The 22,608-nt window shown below is 41.2% G+C and overlaps 1 protein-coding gene across 1 annotated transcript; it reads left to right on the forward strand.

The window, feature by feature from the left end:
• Nucleotides 1-1,278: 1,278 nt before the first annotated feature.
• adora2b (adenosine A2b receptor) lies at nt 1,279-20,336 on the forward strand (the record flags this gene model as incomplete). Its single annotated transcript, XM_079247895.1, has 2 exons — nt 1,279-1,598; nt 19,607-20,336. 2 exons carry the CDS (start codon nt 1,279-1,281, stop codon nt 20,334-20,336), a joined length of 1,050 nt encoding a protein of 349 aa, XP_079104021.1.
• Between the last annotated feature and the right edge of the window lie 2,272 nt (nt 20,337-22,608).

A 22,608-nucleotide genomic window follows, 5' to 3' on the forward strand; every position in this document is an offset into this window, starting at 1 on the left:
CAATGATGGAGACTCACTGGATGCTTATTAATTAATAAAAGATTGTCATGGATTAATTTTTTACCAATGTTATTGTGTTTCATTCAGTATGATTTCACCCTGAGATGTTTTGTGTGAATTTTTTTAACCTCTGGGTTATTTACTGTATAACTGTGCTGCTGTTGCTCCACGGAGGCTAAATTGCTTCCCCACAGAACCCATTAAAGATTTCCGTCAGGACTGGAAACATCTGACCCTGTGGGAACATGAAGCTGAGCTGCACACCTTTTACTGCAACACATTTCTGTGGCTGCAGCATCCCACAAAGCATCTAGATGTCCTTAACAGAGAGCAAATGGAGGGATTGGAATGTATGATGAGCAATGAATAAATAATGGATCCACATTATTGACCACTTGTTATAATGTAAATAGCTCTGTAATACCACATAGGTCTTGTTTCCCATACTAAAATGAGATTCACTGGAATCATACAGTATAAACATGTTTTTACTGATTTCTTGGTTTTGCGTCAGAGGCGGAAGGTGAACGGCTCTGGAAACTGGAGGGACGTGAGGAAATCGAGGTTTGGGGGCTTTGATTTGCGTCCCCAGAGTCCACTATGTCTGCCTGATCGAAGCCAGATGGAACGACCGCCAGGCGCGTGCGTCTGCCGCACACGCTGGACATTGCAGCGGGAAGCACGTGTCACGGGTTCGTAGTAGAGCACATTTTAATTGGCGCGTAATTACGCACGGCGGTCCGGTGACGCTCACTTGGAATTTCACCCTCCTCACTGTGCGCGTGTTTCGGGGCGTGGCTTTTTTTTTTTCTGCGAAAGTAAAGCACCCCCGCCCCTCTCTTGCATTTCCTCCTCTACTTCAAAACTGCTGTCGGAGGGAGGGGGGGTTCGGGGGAGTTGTGTGACACTGGCTGCGCCGCAGATGCTGCTTCAGCGCTCCTCAGGTCGGTCGCTGCAGGTGTGAAAACATCCGGAAGGGATCTGCAGGTTCATTAAGGTGAGTCTGAAGCATGAAGGCCTCATTAATAATGATATTTAAGCAGTTTCAACTTTACAAAACAGAATAAAGAGTCGAATCTTCTTTCTCTCATGGATTAAAAAAAAGTGATGTTTGTGTTCAACAGATGGCAGAATCTGCAGCCACTTGTGGAGTACTCCTGGATTACAGCAGAGACACTTGTTTACTCCACTGGGACTAGAAGTGTTGCGGATGAGTGCCATCCCTGTGAGCAGTCGACAGGTTTTTAGCCCTGAACTACACTTTTTCTTTTTGCTGAGATGAGTCCGTTCTACATCGTGATTGAAGTAGTGATTGCTGTTCTCTCCATATCCGGCAACGTCCTGGTGTGCTGGGCTGTCGCGATCAACACCACTTTGAAGAACGCCACCAACTATTTTCTGGTGTCTCTGGCTGTGGCTGATATTCTGGTTGGCTGCCTCGCCATCCCCTTTGCCATAACCATCAGCATCGGCACTTTTATGGACTTTTACGGATGCCTCTTCCTCGCGTGTTTTGTCTTGGTACTAACTCAGAGCTCCATCTTTAGTCTTCTTGCCATCGCGATTGATAGATATCTGGCCGTCAAGATCCCACTGAGGTAAGCCTTATTTATGTGATTTTTATTTCCAAGCATCCCCCCCTCTCTTTGTGTCCCTATTTGTCAGCGTAAGGGGGAGAAGATAAGGGTGAAGACAGTAAAACCTCAGACAAGAACAGTCAGGCTTTCTCTTAATCTCATCAAGCTCTGTTCTAATTAATTACATCATCTTAATTTTAATGCCTCTTAGAGGCTCTTGTTTCTACAGCACTCCGGCTCAAAACGTTAGCAGCTGTTTAATAAAGAATAATAAGATACTGACTTTGCTTTATCCTGTCTTCATATAGGAGCTGAATAATTTCTCACTCCTAAATGTACCCTGCAGACAGGAGGGAGCAAAGATCAGCATCAGCTCTGTGATCTTATGAACAGTTTCCTGCAAAGCCTATTGTCGTATGCAAAAGTGGCATGTTTAATATCCAAACTCAGAATACTGATAAGGGAAAACCTGACCTTACTTTATTAAAAACTGGTCTTTGAAGAGGCTGTTTAATAAGATTTGTTATAAGAAGGTGTTAGGTAATATGGCCTCTTTATAGAATTGATGTAAAAAGTTTCTGAAACCATTCGTAGGACCCCAGCAGAACTGCATGTCAGCGTTGGAAATTCCTCTCAGCAGCAACGCATGCTGCATGCATTTTATCTAACAGCTCCGTTAGAGAGAGAGGAAAACTGTTTAGATCTGCAAGCAAACATACAAGCAGTGCTTTTAAATTCTGCATTTTACTGTTTTACAAAAACATGAAATGCTGAAACTGACAGGTTTTGATCAATGGCTCACCTTAAATATGCAACATAACTTCATATCTTCCTTCATAAAACATCTCAGCTTTGCAGCTGAGGCTATTTTAATATATTTTAACTATTTAATGACCGGATTGCAGGCTGATCTGTTTAGCAGCTGAACTTTGTTGCCATGATCTGTAAAATATAAGCAAGACCTCCCCAGAAAAAGTAACCTGGGTGGTGTCCATAAACACTAATGGCTTTTCAAATGTGTGCTCATGTTTTCTTTTTTATTTTTTTTAACCTGGAAGATGAAATGTCGTTGGTTTTGCTAACATAGAGGACAGAAATACTGCGCAGTGCTTTGTATTGGAGCTTCGTCTGTGAACAGTGAAGTCACACTCAATCACACAGTCAGACTTATTTTTAATGCTTCTGTGTTAAATTAATCAAATTGAAAGTGCTTTACACAGAACTGATGAAAACACAGGATGTAGTGACAGATAAAGTGACTAATGGCCACTGAAAATACTGAAGGTTTAAGTTTATTAAAAACTGACTTTTTTTTTTTTTTTTTTTTTCCTGAGTTACTGCAGTGATTTCCACTGGAGATTTGTCTCTTTTTAACACTGGGCTGCTGATGAGCATGTGAGCTTAAAGATCACTCTTATTCAGCAATGGTTTTTACTGCTGTCCCTACTAAACAGAGATTCCTTCAGATTCTTTAATGATGCTTTGTACTTTTGGCAGTGAAATGTTTATATTTGTTGCATTTTTTTAAGAAACTTTTTTCCCTGGAATAACATTCATCTGAAACCTCCCTGTGACACATCCAGTTATCTCCAATATGAACCTAATTAGATGAGAATTAGCAATTTTTCAGTTTAACAAAAAATAAATCAGAAACAACAGCTATTGTTGGGGTTTTTTTTTTTAATATGATGCTATTTTTATTTAAAGCATTTACACAGTTTGCAAATTATTCCTTTTTTATATTTTACACAACGTCCCAACTTTTGTTAAAACACTCTTGCGTAATTGTACACAAAAGGCGAAGGCGTGAGATCAATACCTGCCACAGTGTGTCACTTCAACCGGACCTGATGGCAAAGGCCAGTGAGCTCCGCTGTGCAGCCTCTGACTGCATCTGCCATCCGCTCATGGAAACAGAAACAAGCAGACGTCCAGCAGGGACCAAACGGCGGTGCTTGATATTTCCCTGAATTTAAGAATTCCTACTTTATTATCAGGTGGAAACATCTGTCTGCAGGTGGTATTGTTTTTGGAACTGCATCATGTCGGAGAGCAGAGCAGGGTTTCTTTTTTTTTTTTTTTTTTTTTGAGCACTGCGCTGGGATTGCATGTGGTTGTGGGGGTTTGTGGGCAGTGTTTGTGCTGCGAGGCTATTCAGCTGAGATATGCTGTCATTTCCATTACACTCAAACACTGGCAAGAAAGGACAGTTTGACACTAGTCTGGGATGAAAGTTTCCCACTACTAACCAGCTGGCTTGTAAAGTCCCACTTTGTCATTCTATTTTTGACCTCTGGATCTCATTTTACACTAACACACTTTAACAGCAGTTTTTTTTTCCAACAAGGTAAAAGATTCTGTGGAAAAGTTCTCACCGTGACAACGTACATCAAAACGTAACGAGTTTGTACTGAAAGCCCTGCTCGCATCCATATCACGTACTGTCAGTGTGATAACCAGATCAGTGTGTATGTTGAGCTCAAATGACATGTCCACAGGCTTTTGTGTGTGAGTTTGGCCGGTCCGCAGGCCTCTGGCTCCGTGATTCTGTCTCTGATAGAAGTGTTTAGCAGATCGTTTTAGTAAAAGAGAAAGGCCAGATGTTTTAAGCCCCACGAGATAACGGATCCACACACCCACTCAAAGCTCTCCTCAAACCCTCGGCCTTACTGTCCTTATTTTCTCAGAAAAATAGACCCATTGGCCATTTTGTCCCTCTGTCCAGCTCGGAGATAAACTTAAGCACATCATAGATCCCAGAGGATTGTCTCCACCTGCATCAGCAGGACTGCCTCTTTGTCGTCGGACACCTCATTTAGCCTCAGGCTGCAGATTTTAACAGATATAAGCGTTATTATAACGGCCTCTGTCTGTTAGGGATGCAGCGGGAGTGTTTTTCTGAATATGAATAATGTATGAAAATAGAAAGGAAATAAAACAAAGGTTAAAGGAAACGAGAAAAGGCTCAGTTTGTAGCTGGACCTAAAAAAAACAAAACAAAACTGGTCCATTTTTATGGATTTCTCACACTGACAATTATGGGAAAAGGCTGCTTGAAGGTACAGACATCCACTGAGAGATGCATCATTCTCAGCAGCAAATGTGTGAGTCAATGAGTCCTGAAGCCACCTGGGATTGGACGTGGAGAATACAGCAGAAAACAATGAAGTGCAATGTTATGCAAGTCATTAAGTGTGCATGGATTCTGCCAGTGAGGTAAAGGGGAAAGCTCTGTGTGTCAGTGTGGTGGGATTTATGATAATCATGGGATTTGCTTGCATAGATAATATATGGAAACTTTTTATTTTGTCATTAGTCTTTTACACCCAAGCTTGACGTCACTATTATTAGTATTCAAGCTCAATATTACTGTGAAAAGAGCGCAGTAAAAAGTGAAAGCAGAGGAAAATCTTCTGTTTGGGTCAGACTAAAAAAAAAAAAAATGCCAGTAAATGTGAAAGCAGCTACAGAGCAGCCTGTCTCCTCAGTCTAATCCGTACAAAACCAGGAAAAGTTACTGTGGTTTGGGGCTTTAGCTTTACTTAACTCGCAGTTAGAGAAATGAAATCCTGTTAAGATGTTTCTTCAATGAGCACACTGCTTTTCTGTTTAAATAAACGAATACTTTATATCATCTCTCCTTTTCAAAAAAGCTTTAGTCAGCCTAGAAATACCTCCTACATTGCTCCTTTACATGGCTACACATTTGCTGTAATTCCAGCCTGCAGGTCAAAAACTCCAGCGACTACAGAGTCGAAACGTAAAGCTTATTTATTAAATACATGACAGTAACCATATGAAGACTTTCAAAGTAGAGTAACATAAAAAACTATAGTAATATGGACTTTTTTTTTGTGTTCTTTAAATAAAAAATTGGATAAATTTGTGGCGATCCAGCAGCATTAAGTTCGCTTACAGAAGTAATCGTATCCCACTAACTGTACTGGTTTCTCACCAGCAGAGGGTTGATTTTAAATTTCTGTTGTTTTCTTTTTAAGATTAAATATCTAAAAGGACTTCACCTTAATTTGCTGAGTTCTTCACATCCCTACCAGAAACCAGTGGTCAAACAACCATTTCAGCACCCAGAACCAGAGCAGCAGACCCTAAATGATCTGCTTCCACTGCTGATTCAAGTCCCGATGAAGGCTCATCTTTATTTCTTGGCTTATCTTTTTGTAGTTTAGCGTATTTACCTTGACCTAGCTAAATGTTCTCCTGTTTTTTATGTTGTTTTTACACTATGAAGCAACTAGAGTTAAGTAGAAGCAAAAAAACAAAGTACTTTTCTCTTCACAGCAACAAAGTAACCCATCAGACCCAGCCCAGGGAAAAAAAAATTGTAACATCAGTATAATTTCTTGATCATGAGGTTATAATTTGTCCATTTAACAAAATATAAAAGTACAAAAGTAAAAATGTAAAATATTTTTGGGATATTTACCATTTATTCCCATGTTTAGTTCTATTCTACAGTCATTTAGGAGATGTTTTTATCCAAAGCGACTCACAAACACACTCATAGCCCAATAGGCACACATCGGGGGGCAACTTATAACAATTTTGACATCAAAATTGTTATAATGTAATCTTCTGCTGTCTGGTGTCCATTAAGGGGCAGAAGATAATAATCAGATTGTGTTCCACAGGATTTTGAGCAAAGTTTGCACCATAAAGTGATGCCAAATGTTTCAGGAACTTTGTATCATGTGACGCTGGGTTCTTATGGGTTGAAGTTGTAACCAAACATTTGTCCCTTTTAGATAAATCTCAGCTGAAAGTGTTTCAGTTTAGCCATTAGATGCAACTAAAACCATCCGTTGACAAAAGCTTTATGACAGTTTGGTTTGTTAGAAAGATCAGACATATATCTATGACACAGAGCACTTTTTTTATTTTTTTAATATATCTGACATTATTTTTGATCAACTTACCCTGCATTATTTTTTTCTTATCACATATTGCCTTACCATATCTGAAGCTTGTGAGGGACTGTGTGAAACAGTGACCACTGGCTGCAGACTGGATCTATTGAAGCTCCTGTACAGATTTAAATGCTTAACGGATGACAACAAAATCTTAAGAGCTTTGGAGATAAACGCTTCATGCTGCTGAGCAATACATTATTATATCCTTTCAAAAAGCTCAATGTGAGAAACTGCTCCTGTCGATTATTTTTCACCTTCAATAACTGCTGGAAAGCCTGACTAGTCTCCTTCACAGTGAGCATAACTTGTAAAGATTTGTGTGGAACGAGCAGCATTGCTAAACATGTAATGTGCCAAAATCTCCCACCCACACGTTTACTGTGCTGCTCGTTCCACAGAAACAAAAGTTTTGACTCGGTGTAAAGGTGACAAACCACATTTCCAGTATAATACAACCCCAACTGGTGTTCCTAATGGGGAGAGAATTAATTTTACTCTTTGTGCGAATTATGTTGAAGAGAGACCAAAACTGAATGAATAGATTAATAAGTTACGTAAACACTTTGTACTTCTGCATGGTAGTCATGGTTACATATGTAGGTAAGAATGACCAATAAAATGAAACTCTAGGGCAACATGCCGTTCAGGAACAACAGTGATGCGACATCAGTTTCTGTGCAACATAAATAAGATTAACGGTGGGAGTCTGGCCTCTGGAACAAACATTTTCTGGCTCCGCTGCTGGTTTTTAGCCATATTATCACTTTGCATCAAAAAGTACAGCTACGTTTAACGTGGCAGAAAGCAGGAGAGGAAAGGTAAACCATGAGAGAAATGGAAAAGAAAAAAGGATTAAATTAGAAAACAAGATGTGTGCGATCCCTGTCTGTCAGGCTCCAGTTCTCACCACTTCCTTCCTGCCTCTCCTAGCCTCATAAACCAGTATCCTGGCAGACTGCCACAGAACATAAGTGCCAACACAGAATGAGACGCTTTCTCTTATCAATCACCCCATCTGGATCTCTTCTTAAATACGCAGATAAATTATCTGTCTGCATTTAATTGAGAAGCTCATTATTTGTTGCAGAAGTGTTATGAAGCACCCTGTGCACAAATATGGTGATGAAAAATGTGAAAGAGCATTCATCGCTATTAGAGCTTCAAAAACTCACCGCTACGGCGCATGGCTAGAGAGAGACTTCGCGTGCTGTGGAACGTGGTCCTTTGATGGAAAATAAACTATGTGTTAAAACCATAGACTGTATATAAAGAGATGGATGTAGCCTCTATGACGTCACCCGTAGGTTTCTGAAGAGCTGAATTGAAGCTCGGTGGGCGGTTCCTACCATCGCCATGTTGGCAGCGTCATGCGCGTCGTCTCGCCCGGAAAATACAAATATGGGCAAAGAGGTGGAGCTGAGAGGGCAGCCGTGAGCGTCATGGTGGATGATTGACATCGAGCGAACTCCGAGCTTCCTGTAGCTAAAAGCTAACCGAGGTAACCTGGAGATAACGGGAGCTAACCAGCTAACGGAGATAAGTGGGCTAAAGCTAAGTCACGTTGTTAACCGGCTAAAGACCGCAGTTGTTCTACGTTCTTCTGACTTGAAGTTGGAGATTGGTTACCTGTCAATCAAAAGGACACGCCCCTAAATATGCTAAACTTTGAGATTAAAATACTTTAAAACAGGCGAGTTAGAAAAAAATTCGCTCCCCCCACAGTTGTCATGAAGGTAAACCTGACCTATAAACCAAAAATGGATTTTTGAACCAGGCTGTAAACATGTTTATTTCTGCTGTGAAGTTGGTCTTTTTAACATGGGAGTCTATGAGGATTTGCTCTGTTTTGCAGCCCCTAGTGGATGAAGGGGTGTTACGGCTGCCCCTAATTGCCCATCAACCCATTTCATTCAGCCTGAAAACCATCATCTGGCCTCCCCCTGGCTGGGATTGGTTCCTCCACATCACCTGGTCTCGTCAGCATCTCTGAATGGCTGACCTCGGCTCCAATGAGGATTCGACACCTCTCCAATCCAGGATAAAAGAGCGCCAAGTTCTTCATTCAGGGGCAGCTGTGTGGTGGCTACAGCTTGCCCTCTCTGAGACTGGTCTTTTTTGGTGGTTAGTTTTAAAGAGCCTTTACGGCCGAGTCTGCAGTATTGTTGGCTTTTGTGTAGCCTTTGGGCTTGGCCATCTGTTTTGCTGTTTGGTGTGACTTGGGTAGTTAATGGTACTTGATTGTCTTTGTGCTTTTTGAAATAGTTCTGTTTTGTATTTGTAAGCTGCACCACTTGCCTTCTCATTTGGGTCTGTATTGTTTTTTTTCTCTTTATGGGATAATAATATTTCCCAAAACTTACTTTCAGTCTGGCACATTTGTTTTGTGTTGCAGCTCTTACCCCTAGACCACTGGGTTGTAACAAGGGGGAACTGCAGCTTTATGCACTTCCGCATAGGCGTCACTTTTAACCACGGAGGTTGCCGCTTGGTTAAAGCGCAGTCCTGAATACCTACATTTTCTTCTGGATTTCTACATCTGTCTCATCGTTTGCATTAAAACAACTTTTCAAACACACATTTCCACAAATGTGAGTCTCATGGTACATTTGGAACGTTTCAAACAGGTAATCTTCAGCTGGTTCATGTCATCATGTTTAGGTTTAGGCTGATCGACCAGAGCAGACTTGACCTTCAGGAGGAAACTTTTAAATATTTACGCAGTTTGGTGACCCCTAACGGCAGCACATTCAGCAAACGTCTTACGTCCTGTCTCTTTACCGAGCTCTCCCCAGCCAGAAGAAGTCAGTTCAACGTTGACTTTTGCGTCATCTTGTGCTCTGTGAAGAGAAATGTAACACTACAGGAAAAAGTTGTCGACTTATGTGTGAACGAATCAAACAGATATTTAGTAAATGACATTGTGCTGCGTTAAAGAGACAGGAGCTGAAACAAGCATCTTAGACTCAACATCCCCAAATCAACTCAGGAAAAATGAGTGACGGTTAAAAAAAAGATTGAGAAAAAGAAAAAATTAAAAAGCTAAAAATACCAGGAGATGCTCAAAAATAAAGCTATGCAGTGTTAATTATCAAGAATCAGCTGTTTAATTTCCCATTTTTGACGTGGGACGTTTGTCTTTTGTTGCGATGAATCAGATTCTGTCAAACAACAGAAACAGCTGACTTTAACTAAAGAAAATGCACATCACGACTGTATGATTTCCTCCCCAACCTCTGCATTTCAAACTTCAGCCTGTGTTGCATAAACTCCCCAGCTGTTTGCATACACAGCAACACACTGTGTGGTGTGTATAAACCCACTGTGTTGTCAGTGTGAGCAACCACCTGTTGGATTGTTTTTGTAGCTTGGCCGTGGGCACAGCCGGACATCGACGCGGATGCTGTGAGTGTTTAGATTGTGTGTGTGTGTGTGTGTGTGTGTGTGTGTGTGTGTGTGTGTGTGTGTGTGTGTGTGTGTGTGTGTGTGTGTGTGTGTGTGTGTGTGTGTGTGTGTGTGTGTGTGGTGGGGGGGGGGGCCTGGCATAGGTCAGTCGCCCCGGGACGGAAGCTCAGCGACAGCGAGAAGGGGTGTATGGAGAATGAAGCTGGGGAAGAAAGCAGAACAAAGATAGATGCCAGCGTGCTGTCGTCATGCCAGAGCTAATCCATTCAGCCGGGTGTTGCTCCCTGTCTCTGCGGATAAAAAAGGGCGAACTGGGAGTGATGTGCAGGAGATGGGGCCCAGTGGGAAATGGATGCTGTGCGTGCTGCAGCACTTTGTGATTAAAAGATAGGAGCGGCTGATGGAGGCAAACAGCGGGAAGTTGTGGAAATGAGAGAAGAGGTGCAAGCTTTTCTCGGCTGCATCTTCGGGCAGGGATCTGTTTTATTCATGACCCCCACCGTGGCGACCCGCCGGGCTCCCCTGCAGGGGTCGCGAGATCGAGGCGGGGCTCGCACACCACTGGGGAAAAACTCACTGGTAGATTTACTGAAACACTGAGGTAGAATGGGCTTCTGGTTAAAAATGAAGCTGTGTCGTCATGGTAACCGGACTTTTGTTTTAGTAGAAAATTCTGAGTGAAAACAGGACTTTAATGGTTCTGACTTCCTGTGTGTCATTACAGTCAGGTTAGACCTACTTCCTCATCGCTCTCGCCTCGGCTGTACGGCCTCTGCAGGGTGAAGGATGAAGCAGCTGTTATTTTATTTCTCTTATTTTATAAATCTCATAAGGAACCAGAACCAGACAGACTGCCTCAGTCCCAACAGATTCACATCGCTCATTTTCTGAATTATATCAAAATAAAGGCCTCGCTGTTGGATTAGGTGATATTTTTGTCCTCTTATGATTTCTTCCTCTCCATCAACGCGGTGTCGTCTGCTCGCTCGGTCCAGCTGGCTGTCAGGATGTGTAGCTTGCATGCCTTTGTTTGCATCTGCAGTTTTTTTTCTCCTTCTTTAGCTGGTCACTCACAAAATCTCAAGTTCTTATCAGCTTTTATTTTAAAGGAAGCGAGAACTTATCAATGTGGAGAGACATTAAAATAAATCAGATAAGCTGATACACAACTAGTTTTATTGGCAGAGGCAGAACATTGTGGGGGTGGTCATGCTAAGACCATGACTCACCGCTGTGATACGGGATGGATATCTTATCAATGGCTTTTCTACATGACATATTTCTATCAACATGTACATGTGTCCTCTTAGGATTGTTTTGGAATTTAGAGAGTCATGCATTGCATTGGACTCAGGGTGGGTTTGAGCTGTGGTAGGGAAGGATATGAAGAGGTTTAGAAAGTATTTCAGCTTTTTCTCTTCAATTTGAGGGAAAAAATAAGAACATAATTAATCTGACTGATAAAACAAGCATTCAGGTGTGGTTTTCACTAAATTGACACTCTAAGCATATTTTGTTGTTTACCCAGACGGCAGCTTATAAAGGTTACAGTCCAGGAACCTTGTTCCTTTGAGTTGTGTTGACATTTTCAACACCCACTCGCTCTGAAAACAGATTCTCGGTCACTGCTGTTGCTTCTTTCTGTCAGTACCGGTCTCAGTTGCTGCAGTTTGAGCTCCTTTTTGCTTTGCACAGAGCTGGAGCTGCAGATGTTGCGCTGCATGTGTCCGATCAGAGCAGTGTTTTGGAAACGTCTCTTCACGCACGCTGAGGACGAAGGGTCGACTTTATCATCTTATTGAATTTTCAAAGCTGCCATTAAAAATCTTTCCCATTGCTGTTCATTTAGAAGTTAATGTTTAACAGTGCAGCTCAATGATTTCTGGAAATATTCATAATACTATTTAAAACAGGTGAGAAATAGAATTGAAAAAATCAAATATCAGGATTTTTTGCTTCACAATTTTGAAATAAAATTTTTTCTGTTAAAAAAATCTTTTTTTTTTTTTTAAATAAATAAAAAAAAAACATGATAAAAAAATTTTCATTTCTGTTCATATTGATTTTTTATTTGCCTATTGGGCATTATAGCAGCAGGATGATGATCTGGCTACTGTGTTGTTGTTTTTTTTACTAATTCTTTTTACTAATTTTACTAAGTTTTGTACATTTTTTTTGTGTTTAGTCTACAAAAATCAGCAATTACAAAGAATCATGAGAATCAAATCAGAATCTAATCAAATTGAGATGAAAGCACATCGTCACGGCCCTAGTATTTAATGATATACAGAGTTTAATTGATCAGAGATAACTTAGTAAATGGTTTGTTAATAACGCCATAAAAAAAAAACAAGTTTTCCATCATTTGCCAGTAGCTTCTTAATAAATTACAGCTCATTAAAACTAAACAGCAAGGTGGATAGATATATGTACTTTATTAATCCAAAGGGTAATTCAAATGTGCAGCAGCTACATAAATAAAAAACAGAAAGGCATGTTAGAATAAAAACCTCACAGAAACACGTGATAAAGGCACAAAGCAGCATGGTGTAATGTGGTGATAAATGTATCTCATGTAAACAGATAATATATTATGTCATCTCTGCGGATGTGAACTGAAAGGAAAGTTAGATGCATCTTGCATTTGTAATGTGGGTGGGGGGACAACGTGCAGACTACCTCATTTATAAAACAATACGTCAGTGTAGACGGGGGGGAAAGGAAAAATCCTGCTAATTCCAGCGTTGATAAAAGTCTAGAAGTGTTGGTGGTGAAAAGAGCTGCATTCTTGCTTACTGGGTGATGTTCTGTGCAGTGGCTGAGCTCAGATGTATCACTTGTGACACCTCCAGCTCAGACTGACTTTGGTGTGTGTATAAGTGTGTGCCTGTCAGCATGAGTGTGAGTCATTACCCTGTGGCCGCCCGCCTGAATCACTTTGAGGAAACAGCGTGTCTAGCTTGTAGTGCTGTTCACATGATGGGGACAGTCAGGGCGATGCTGGAGTGACTCACAGCATCTCTTGATGCGCAGCCTCTGTTAATGGTTTCATGTTTCAGACAAGCCACGGCTTCGTTAAAAACATGCTGAGTCAGTGTGTTTGCCAATTAAATATTCAGCAACGTGAGCCCCTCAACTCCACTCCCATCTTCTCTCTGCCCTATCTGACATCAGAATTACAGCTTTACACAACATGCAAACACACACTTTTCTCACAAATTACACTTCGTATTCACTAAAGCTCACACTAGCACACACCAAACAGTTTATTTAGTCAACACATTTCCCTTGTTTGCAGTTCAGCCACATGCAGCTTGTGCAGACTCCTCTTTTCAGTGCAATCATGTTGGAGTGGACCATCATGGGAAAACATACAGGACCTGTAGACAGGAACTGTAGAGCAACCGAACAGCCAAGTGGTGCTTACAGATCAGTGATACCGCTGCTGTTCCTGTCGGCTTAATGAATGCTGGACTTCGATGTTGCTCCATCCCTCTGATTAGCCTAATATAGCAGAGCTAACGCCGACAACAGTGGTTTATGAGCTACAGTTCACAGCTGATGTTCAGCCATTTTCAGACTTAAAAGAATAATGTGACATTCACCTTCATATCAGCCTAAAAGGCACAGAGTCAGGCAAAACAGCAGCTGGCAAGAGAAATTAGAAATACAGATATATGACCACGGACCAGAAGCTTCAGCTGCATTTAGATGTTTAAACACATTTAAAGCTCATTCAATCGATTTGGTCTTACAGATAATGAGTGTGGGTTAAAGCACCATGCTGTACTGAAAAACTACATGTCAGCAGTCACACTGCTGTCACAAAAATGTAAAGCAAAAGCACAGGGGAGGTAATTTTCACATGACACCAGCACGTTTACTTCACGTTTAGATAAATCCATCCCTGAATGTGGTTTTATTTTAAAGGTGAACGTTCCAAGTGAGGATGGCTTCAGTGACAATCTGTAGAGCTACTGCCTTTCTTTCTTTTATTTTGCCTTGAAATGCATCTTTAGTCAAGTATAGCACATTTACAATAGGATGAACTTCTGATGTATGACAGTGACCACTGGTTGCACGAGGGAAACAGTCAGAGTACAAATGTCACAAATTACTGATGTTGCAAAATGATGTGATGAATGTGGTAGTCAGCTCAGAATGGACACGTTGTTGAAGCAAGAGACCAAGAATCAGTGGAAATATCTGAGAACCAGAGAGGAGTGGAGTATGAAGAGGGAAGAGAGGAGACAGGCCAAATTAAACTACCGGTACAATCATTTTGCAATGGAATTGTAATTGTCAGCATTTTAATTAATGTAAAGAGAGACCAGTGATATGATGCATGTAACATATACATCTAGTTCAGTCTGAGGATAAACCATAAACTGTATTTAAAAGATGGACAGAGCCTTTGGCGGTTAAAAGTGAAGCCTATGCGGAAGTGCATAAAACTGCAGTTCCTCCTTCATCCACTAGGGGCTGCAAAACAGAGCAAATCCCCATAGACTCCCATGTTAAAAAGACCAACTTCACAGCAGAAATAAACATGTTTACAGCCTGGTTCAAAAATCCATTTTAGGTTAATAGGTCAGGTTTAACTTCATGACAACTGTGGGTGGAGTGAATTTTTATCTAATTCACCTGTTTAAAAGTAATTTAATCTCAAAATTCAGCATATTTAGGGGCGTGTCCTTTTGATTGACAGGTACCCGATCTCCCACTTCGAGTAAGAAGAACGTAGAACAACCGCGGTTTTTAACTGGTTAACAATGTGACTTAGTTTTAGCCCACTTACCTCCGTTAGCTGGTTAGCTCCTTTTATCTCCGGGTTAGCTCGGTTAGCTCTTAGCTACAGACAGCTCAGAGTTTGCTCGATGTCAATCATCCGCCATGACGTTCACAGCCCCCCTGTCAGCTCCACCTCTTTGCCCATATTTGTATTTTCCGGACAAGACGACATGCGTGCCTCTGCCAAGATGGCGATGAAAGGAACCGCCCACCGAACTTCAGTTCAGCTCTTCAGAGCCTTATGGGTGACGTCACAGAGGCTATGTCCATCTTATTTATACAGTCAATGGGATAAACACACCTCTAAATCTCTTCTCAGGGCAGTTGGCTTGATTGGATGGTTTTTGGGGTGGAGGCACCGACTTCATTCTTGCCCTAACTTGGTGCCAAACAGAAGTATCCTTACATGTCACAGCTGCATACACAGCTGAGTTGAGCTACAGTTACATGTCAACATGGTCACAAAATGATCCCAGTGTGCATTAATGGGTTATTGAGTTATTTATGCCTGACACTGCAATGTTGTGGAATGTGTAAAGAAATAGCTCAAGACTTCGTGCTTCCTCTAACTTACTAATAGTGACCAAGATGTGGGTATAACATCAGGACTTTAAGAGCGCCACAACAGTTTAAAACGTCTCTACATGACTGCAAATGAAAATGTTCTCTTAATCAATCAGCTGCTTTTTAATCAGCTTTCTGATGGGTTTAACCGCCTGATAAAAAGGAACAAGGATATGCAAACGAGAGCAGCTTTGGCTGCATTGATGTATTAAAAAATTGCTCTTTAACAATGACAAAAATGTAATATTGCAGCAAGTGTTTGTTTCTTTCCTAGTGTAAATATAAATGTGCTGACAGCCTGCCAACGCAGCGGTTAAATGTATGAGTAATGTTGACACAAAAGCTCCGTACAGCTTTTAATCCACACAAACTGGAATCTGTAAAGAACCGATGAACATCATGAGGTGAGACTGGTGGGAAGTACAGAGGAGGGATAATGATGGGTAGAAGCACGCTGAGTTTTCGAACTACAAGACAGGAAACCTCGAGGAAAACCGGAGTGGTTCAGGATGTAGTGAAAGAGGAGAGGAGGTTAGCTGGTGTATGAGAGGAGGATGCAGTAGATGGAGGCAGAGGATTCGTTGCGGTGACCCATGAAGGGAAAAGAAGGAAAATGTGGTACAAGATGTACGATGAGGCAGCATAATTTACGGCAGAATAGAGAAATATTCTCATTTTAATTTCTCATCTTTTATTTAAATGAATCATGAGTTCGGGAAAACACATCTTCGTCCATCTGGCCATGTCTACAGGAAGGACTGCAGCTGTACAGGCCTACTCTGATGTCGTCCTTGCTCGCTGATGAAGCACTTCTTTTTTTTTTTTTTGTCATTTTTAATCTCTTTCCAATCATTTTTACAGTTTTATTTCAGCATTTAAAATGAACAAACATAGCAGAGTGCATTTCCTCCGCTTTACTAAAGTCTCAGCTTCGTATTTATTAAACGGAGCCCCTTCTTTGTTGTTGATTTTGTTTTCATGTCTGTTTAGTTGTGATGCAAACCTTGTCTCCTTGACATGCAAATAACAAATGGAGGGAGAGTTTGTGGCTACGAATGGGAGTGGAAATCAGCTTTGTGGACATGTGTAAATCACAATAACTGATTTACAAAAGGAACCATTCACGCACCGAGCCTTGGGAATCCGACAAAAATGAAACATTTGCACATTTCTGCTTGGATGTTTTTTTAAGTTGTGAAGCTACAGCTGTGTGTGTTGTTTCTTGCTGCATTGAGAAAAAAAAAAAAAAAACTACATCTGATAGTATCTATGCACCAAGAAGGGTAACGCAAACAAAATAACCTCAGCAGATTCTCTATCAGAAGATAGACTCAACAGCCACTTCACTATATTCTGCCTTTTACAGCTTTTACAACATAATTACTGCCTTATGAGCGAAATATCCAAAACCGTAACGCCATCTACCAAAAATACACACCCAGTTCTATGAACTATAAACACTGCTCTACTGTACTGAGCCAGATGCTGTTGCAAAACTGTACAGAAAACTACATGAAAACCTGCAGCAGATACTCGTTCAGCTCCATCTAGTGCACAATTATCCCCGTGGAAACAATGGTTCACATGCTAATCTGAGCCTTCACGGAGAGAGATAAAGGTCAGCTTGGAACAATGATCCAGAAATATGCAAAGGAAGCTGATGAGGACAAAGGAGGAGGAAGAAAGGAAAAGACAAGGAGACTAGACTCAACCCAGAGATGGGATGCTGCAGCAGAATATTTCTGTAGTGTGTCCAGATTTATGAATCGTATTTATACCAGTGAAGATATCTGGAGGTACGTCATGTGAAAATGTAAAACTGTAAACTTTTTATCAGGCTGAATTTAAGCAGAATCGCTCCCAGCAGGGTTTGACAGACCTGATAGTGTCAGTGTTTCTGACAATGTTGTGTTTGTGAGTGTTTCTACTGGTGGAAGAATTTCCATTTTCTCCGAGTGCTTGGAGACTTGAATGATCCACAAAATCAGTGGCATTACTGGCCATGAAATGCAACAACAACTTCTTTAAGACAATACACATTTTGAAGAAACAAACAACACCAGGCTTTCGACAATCGACCGTTTCCTCCCAAAGTTAGACCGAAACAAGTCAGCAGAACACACACAGAACACACACCGAGCACAACACACTGAATTATTTCACAGCGTCGATACTGGAGTTCTGTCTGCATCATACCTTCTTCTGTGTTTTATTCCACACCCAGTTGCTTGCACTTGTTGCTGTTTATAAAGGTTTGGTTTTATGCATATTATTTTAATTTATTGCTGTACATATATCATAAATACATCCTAATCATAAACACTTCCTGGAAATGTGTAATAAATGCTCCGCAGAGTTTTAGTCTGAATGAAAACTTTGTTTGAATTGAAGTGCAGGAAAAACTCTTTTCAGGTAGTACTTTTTTTGGGGGTGGGGGTGCTGTATTATAATTTTTTTTTTTAATTTTTACAGTTTCACATTCAGGGATCTGAAGGGCCACTGTCTTACAGGTTTTAGATGTGCCAATCCCACAGATTAAAAGAAAGTGGATCCAACAGCTTGTTAAATTTTGCACAATAACCCGTTCTTTTGAATCTGTTGTGTTGAAGCAGTGAAACACCTAAAACCTGCAGGACATTGGTCCTCAAGGACCAGAGTTTGAGGTCTTTGCTTCAGATGAGTGTCCTTTTTTTCAGGAAAAGCCAGAAAAGAAAAGTAAACAAGTTTAGACTTCCCACTTCAGCAGAAAAAGCAACCTAACATGAAGCTGAAGCTGTGTGGAGAGCGTAGACTGTATAGCTGGAGACAGATGGGGAGGCTGTGTATTTCTACCCTCAGCCCTGTGACGCGACAGTGCTCTGCAAATCTAAAGAGCTGGTTGAGATATTTTTAGACTGAGGTGGCTGCTAGGTCTGTCACTGTGTCTGTAGTCACTTAAGACACCTGAATATTTACTTCCAAACACAGAAAAGGTGGGGTTTTTTTTTTCTTTTTAATGTTACTTTAAAGTGGGGAGGTCCACATCTAGTCCTAGGAGGTCACAACCCTGCAGGTTTTAGATGTTCCCCACCTTAACATACCTGACTCAGATTAACAAGTCATTAACAGGACTGAACAACAGCTGTTTAGGCATCTATTTCACTTTAATCAGGAGGGAAACACATAAAACCTGCAGCTCTAAAGCACCAACACTTGACATCCCTGCATCAGACAGCTAAGTGGCAAAACAACACGCTCTTTAAGCGCAGTTTCGTTTGTGTATCTCAGTCACAAGCTGGTGAACGTTCTAGCTCAGTGATCTGAACAAGCCTCACACCTCATTATAATGTACAACAGTAAGCAACACAGGAAACCAGAAGCTGTTGGTCACTGTGTAACAGCAGAAGTGATACGTTCATGTTGCAGCCTACAGTGTGCCCAAGAGGAACATAAATGTGCTTTAGTTCTGCTGCATCTATTACAGATGTAGGAAGCAGTTAATGAAAAAGCAGACAATATATCATGGGACTCCATTAAGCCACTGATACATCTCTTCTTGCAGGGCTTGTGTGAACGATGAGAAAAGTGTGATGGCAGGATGCAGATCTTCATCAGGATGTTGGTGATAATCTCTTGTTAAAGAAGCAGTATATTAACAGTAATACTACAGTCGCATTACATAGCTGGAGCTTATTACAGGACATTTCAAAAGGAAGCATTGTGCTTTTCACATGCAGAACATGTGCAACTTTAATTCATTAGCCGTGTTAAATTATGCAACAGGACAGAGGCAGTTAATTACACTTTTTATGTTTGAAGTATATTTTTCTTTTCATGCAGGTTTTTTTTTTTTCCTTTTCTAGTTAGTTTCTATTAGTTCTAGAGACAAAACTCTGCTGTCACGACCTGTTCAGCTGCAGGAGCTGATCTCTGACCATTCCTGATTTAATATGCTTGAGCTTTGTCTGCTGCTGATCCGACTCTCTGTTCTCCTCTGTGTGCCTGCAGCTTTTTGCAAACCAAACAAAGGATGGGACATTCTCTGGGGCCGTGGTCTCTGGTGAATCATCTCATTTACACGATGAAATGTTATTATTATTTCTCAGATTCGTCTCATAGAATAACAAATGGACGTGCATCTAAAGCAAGTATAGACACATTTTTAAGCTGGTTATGCAGGGGATGCATAGAGTTAATGTTTGATTTCTAACTAATTATCTCCACTTCTGCTCCTGGTTATGATGATGAATAACCAGAAGATGCAACATTGAGGTTGTAGAATACGTGTAGTTTTTTTTTTTCTTTCCCAGATCATCAGATCTGCCAAAACAACAGTAAGAACCTGTGTTTTGTTTCTCCCTCCAGGTACAAGGAGTTGATGACAGGAAAGACTGCAAGAGAGATCATTGCAATTTTATGGATCCTCTCGTTTGTGATTGGCCTCATCCCCTTCTTCGGATGGAACTTGAAGTACTTGAGATGTGAGAACAGCAGCTTTGGAGAGGACAACACTACGAACACTGGCCTCACAGAGGGCGTGATGGGCAGAGGAAAATTACTACACAGCTGCATGGTGGAATGCTTCTTTGAGAGGGTGGTGGACATGCATTACATGGTCTACTTCAACTTCTTTGTCTGCGTGCTGCTGCCGCTGCTCATCATGCTGGGCATCTACATAAACATCTTCACTGTGGCCAGGAAACAGCTGAGACAGATCGAGCTCAAGTGCGTGGGCAACGGGGACAGCCAAAACCACGGGCTGCTGCAGAAGGAGATCCGGGCCGCCAAGTCTCTCTCCATCATCGTGGGACTATTCGCAGTCTGCTGGCTGCCCGTCCACATCCTCAACTGCCTCACGTTTTACATCAAGCTGGACAAGCCCGATGTGGTCATGCACGTGGCCATCATTCTGTCTCATGCCAACTCCGCGGTCAATCCCATCATCTACGCTTACCGCATCAAGGACTTCAGGAACACCTTCCGCAAGATCCTGGCCCAGCACTTCCTGTGCCACAGGGAGGAGCTGTACCTCCGCTCCAACGGCAGCAGGCGCAACAGAGACCAGATTCACATGACCATCGACCCTCTGTTGTAGAGGCGCACGGTGGGATTAGTGTTCTAATGTTTACATGAGTAGGGCATGATCTGTGAAGGTGAACCGGTGTCGATCGTGCCGTGAATGTGGAGATTTACTAATGAATCCTGAGAAGAGATGGGGAGGGGTCGATGAAATGTTGAGCGGCGAGTCTTACGTAACTTTTGTGTAGTTTGATTCAAAAACACCTTTCAAGGCTGACTAGATTTGTGGAACTGTGAAGAGGATCCAAACTTCAGATGCTTTTTATCATTCTGAACCCATACTGTTACAACGACAAACACTCCCCCTTTCTTGCCCTGCTATTTTATAGTCAACATCAAGTGCCAGTGTTGAATAATTTATTTATTACAAAACCTTGTCTTTGAGAATGTAAAGATCAAAATAACTTTGTATGACTAGATCTGTACTTGTGAACCTGAAAAGGTACAGTAGCAGTAACCTTCCTCTGTGCTCAGCTTTGGCTTGTGAACCTTTAGAATGAATTCATACCTGCCTTGACTTACTGAAAAGGCAATTTTATTTATTGATTAATTTATTTAAGAGGCTATAAAGGTGGGCATTTTGCATATCAATATTTTAAAAAATGAGAAAAGGAGAATAGTGACGGCAGGAAGAGGATGCGGAGAGTTAAATTTAGTCTCTAAAACAATAGAAAGACTTTCACTCCTAATGAATAATCTTAGAACCGGGGGGGGGGTGTCACAAAACCTCCCTGCGAGTCCTGCGGCTGCGCTGCAGAAATGGACACGATTAGACTCAGGCTCGTTGGAATAAACTACAGTTTAAAACACTAGCGGTGGTGCTAAGTGTCATTTCCATTTTTCTTCAGATTATAAGCTCAGGAAGGAACTAACTGCAGCCCTTATAGACACCAGGCATCTGCACAAAGCATTTTAAGCTGCTTTACACTGAGCCAGGTGATGACGTGCTGTAAGTTGACACTTCAAATCAGTGCCGTTTACATTGAGTCATCATCTGATCTTTGGGCACATGTGCATTTTATGGCTTACATAAAGCTTTTTTTTTTCTTTTATTCATTCGCTTTAGGAGTCTAGCTCATCTCCTCAACCCTTAATGGAAACGGCATTAAAATATATCTCACACTGAGGAGACCGTGATATGACCGAGCTTGACAGTCTTCTCTGTGCTAGCACACAAAGATGAGTAAGTTCATCGGAAAAAGGACACACACGAATAAAAAGTGAAGATAATGCCAAGCAAATCCTGCCATAAAGGCAAACTGTTTGCACTCTATTCATCCCACGAGTGCAGCGATGGTTCCAGGCAGCACGGAAGCAAATCTTGCTCCTCCATTATTGGGAATGTGGTGATAAGCAAATTGTGTGTTTGCGATGGGGGTAAAGGTTTAGAATTTCATATTAAGGTCTCTGCAAAGTCACAGCATCTGCTCAACATCACCGCACAAACAAAATGTGGTGTTTTAATTTAGTTCAACTTAGCTTTATTTATAAAGCACAGACTCACAACAAAGTCATCTCGAAGCACTTTACGGATCAGATTAATTCAAGCCAGTTCATTGGGATCTAATTAAAACTTTTTTTACTACAGTTTATAATAGCTGTGTTCATACAAGCCAATTTAAAAAAAAAAAAAAAAAAAAAAAAGCCCAGGTAAGGAAACAAACAGATCGAAGAGATTTTCTTTTCCTGTTTCTATCTGCTGGTGTTGAACAAGCTGCTTCACCTCCTCGCTGCGTTCCCTGTTGTGTCCTACGTGCCAACTATGACCGACTCCAAGGGCTAAAACAGGAGTGTGCCAACCTCTTAGTACATTCCAATGGAGACATCTGTACTGTAACTGCACTGTAATGTTGTATTATTGTCTTTGTTGACAGTTAAAAAAAAAAAAAAAAAAAAAAAGTACTGTAAATGTCCAGCTTTCTGCAAGCTATCGATTGATGTCAAACCGCCTTGTTTCACAGTGTTTTATGGTAAGATGGACAATAACAAGCTGGTCTGATTCAACATTCCTGCCTTTCATTCCGAAGTAGCCGTCTGTCGGTGTGATATCTTCTTACTAATCAGGAAAAAAGCATCCGCGGTGGGCAAGCTGGTGTTGGACCTTCCAGAGGAATTTCTTTAGTTCAACAAAACTGCAACTGATATTGCTATTTAACATGATGCAATCTGTATGTATGGTGAATTATTTTGTTAATAAAGGCAATGCTTATATTGTTCAAGATTGTTTTATTGTTGCAAAGACGACAAACTGAAATAAACAAATTTTTACACGTGAAGAAAAGACAGAA

Source organism: Telmatherina bonti (assembly GCF_933228915.1).
Source record: "Telmatherina bonti genome assembly, chromosome: 10".
Lineage (NCBI taxonomy): Eukaryota > Metazoa > Chordata > Actinopteri > Atheriniformes > Telmatherinidae > Telmatherina > Telmatherina bonti.